This window comes from Mirounga angustirostris, unplaced genomic scaffold (assembly GCF_029215605.1).
Source record: "Mirounga angustirostris isolate CCGP_5_RB_7025 unplaced genomic scaffold, mMirAng1.0.hap1 SCAF_102, whole genome shotgun sequence".
NCBI classification, from domain to species: domain Eukaryota; kingdom Metazoa; phylum Chordata; class Mammalia; order Carnivora; family Phocidae; genus Mirounga; species Mirounga angustirostris.
The window spans coordinates 33180-35659 of NW_026991810.1; the positions used below are offsets into that span (position 1 = coordinate 33180).

Below are 2480 nucleotides of genomic sequence, written 5' to 3' on the forward strand. Positions count from 1 at the left end.
AATGCTGCTATAAACATCAGGGTGCATGTATCCCTTCAAATCAGTATTTTTGTATTCTTTGGGTAAATACCTGGTGGTTGGGCAGGTGGATAATAGGAAGTTGCTGGATAATAGGGTAGTTCTATTTTTAACTTTGTGACGAACCTCCATACTGTTTTCCAGAGTGGCTGCACCAGGTTGCATTCCCACCAACAGTGTACGAGGGTTCTTCTTTCTCTGCATCCTCGCCAACACCTGTTGTTTCCTGTGCTCTGAATTTTAGCCACTCTGAGAGGTGTGAGGGGATATCTCATTGTAGTTTTGATTTGTGTTTCCCTGATGATGAGTGATGTTAAGCAGCTTTTCATGTGTCTTTTAGCTACCTGTATGTCTTCTCTTTTTTTCCTGACATCAAAACTAGATTTATAGTTTTATTATGGTAACAAATAGTTGTTACAGTAAGATCTATAAACATACACAGAATTATTATATTTAAATTCATATAGAACAATATTTACATTTTTAAGTTACACTTTTGAAATCAGAAGATGAAGTACAGCTTAAGTTTACAACAAAGAAAAGAAAATACACAAAACAAAAACAGACAAAGTTAACAGTAAAAATATAACTATCTGTTCTTGATACGTGGAAACTCTTTGTCAGAAAGCTACATCTTCTTAATCTGATTGTACAAATCATTAAAATATGGATGATTTAGTGCCATTTTGCCAGAAATTCGTTTGGCAGGATCATAGACTAACATTTTCGAGAGCAGATCCAAGCCATTTTCATCCAAGTTTTTAACATGGGATGCCAGTCTTCCTGGTTTCCACTTGGGAAATGTATTCTTTTTTTTTTTTTTCTATTTATTTATTCATGAGAGACAGAGACAGAGAGAGAGAGGCAGAGGGAGAAGCAGGCTCCCAAGGAGCAGGAAGCCCGATGCGGGACTTGATCCCAGGACCCTGAGATCATGACCTGAGCTGAAGGCAGACGCTTAACCATCTGAGCCACCCAGGCGCCCCAGGAAATGTATTCTTATAGTCCTGTAAAGATTCCACTTCTGGCCACACTTCATTATTGGGAGTGCCCAAAGCTCTGAAAATTCTGAAAAGTTGATCGATTTCTGAATCCCCATGGAAAAGTGATTTCTTCATTGCTAATTCTGCAAATATGCTGCCTATACTCCAAATGTCAACTGGAGTCAAGTAGCGAGCTGACCCCAGCAATACTTCTGGTGATCTATACCAGAGTGTTACCACCTCATGTGTGTATACTCTAATAGGTATTCTAAAAGCTCTGGCAAGGCCCAAATCAGCCAGTTTAATTGTTCCTTTGTCATCAATCAATAGATTTTGAGGTTTTAAGTCTCTGTGCAGAACTCTTCTGGAGTGGCAAAACACAATCCCTTGTAGGATTTCATAGAAATAACTCTTAACAAGTGAAGAATCCATGAACTGACCAGGAGGGATGGAATCTAAGTATTTCTTGAGATCCATGGAAAGGAATTCAAAGATGAGATATAACCTGGAATCTTGCATAAGCACATCTTGAAGACTGACTATATTTGGATGATGTTCTTTTAATAGAGAAATTTCCTGAATTGCAGTACTAGGAACCCCTTCTTCTTCACTTTCTAGTCTGATTTTCTTTATGGCTACCACTTGACCTGTAGTTTTGTGTCTACACAATTCCATAGGTACCTTCTCCAATTTTCTCTATTTTGATATAATCTTCCATAGTTAATCAGCAGATTTGGTAGATCCTCAGCAACTCTACCCAGCTTATTATCCTGCAAGGAAAGTGGCGGTGGCTACCACGTCAGCGTCCCTCTTGCCTCAACTTCCAAGAGCCAGCTTTAGCCATCTGTATGTCTTCTTTGTAAAAGTGTCTATCATGTCTTCTGCCCATTTCTTAACTGGATTATTTGATTTTGTGGTGTTGAATTTGATAAATTCTTTATACATTTTGGGTACTAACCCTTTATCAGATATGTCATTTGGAAATATCTTCTCCCATTCTGAAGGTTGCCTTTAGTTTTCTTGATTGTTTCCCTGGCTGTGTAGAAGCTTTTTATCTTGATGAAGTCCCAATAGTTTATTTTGCTTTTGTTCCCTTGACTCAGGAGATGTATCTAGTAAGTCACTACAGCCAAAGTCAAAGAGGTTACTGCCTGTGTTCTCCTCTGGGACTTTCATGGTTTCCTGTATCACACTTAGATCTTTCATTCCATTTTGAATTTATTTTTGTGTATGGTGTAAGAAAGCTGTCCAGTTTCATTCTTTTGCATGTTGCTGTACAGTTTTCCCAGCACCATTTGTTGAGGATACTATCTCTTTTCCATTGGATATGGAAAGTTGTGGGTCCATTTCTGGGTCTTCTATTCTGTCCTATTGAACTATGTGTCTGTTTTCATGCCAGTATCACACTGTCTTGATGACTACAGCTTTGTAATATAGCTTGAAGTCCAGAATCATGATGCCTCTAGCTTTGCTTTTATT

The 2480-nt window shown here is 38.3% G+C and overlaps 1 protein-coding gene across 1 annotated transcript; it reads right to left on the reverse strand.

Annotated features, from left to right (window-relative positions):
* Positions 1–405: 405 nt before the first annotated feature.
* LOC123859260 (cyclin-dependent kinase 1-like) lies at positions 406–1777 on the reverse strand. The gene is given in 3 exon segments (XM_045897008.3): positions 406–821; positions 1012–1665; positions 1667–1777. Coding segments are annotated over 3 exon segments (882 nt in total). The 5' UTR covers positions 1720–1777; the 3' UTR covers positions 406–646.
* Positions 1778–2480: the final 703 nt, after the last annotated feature.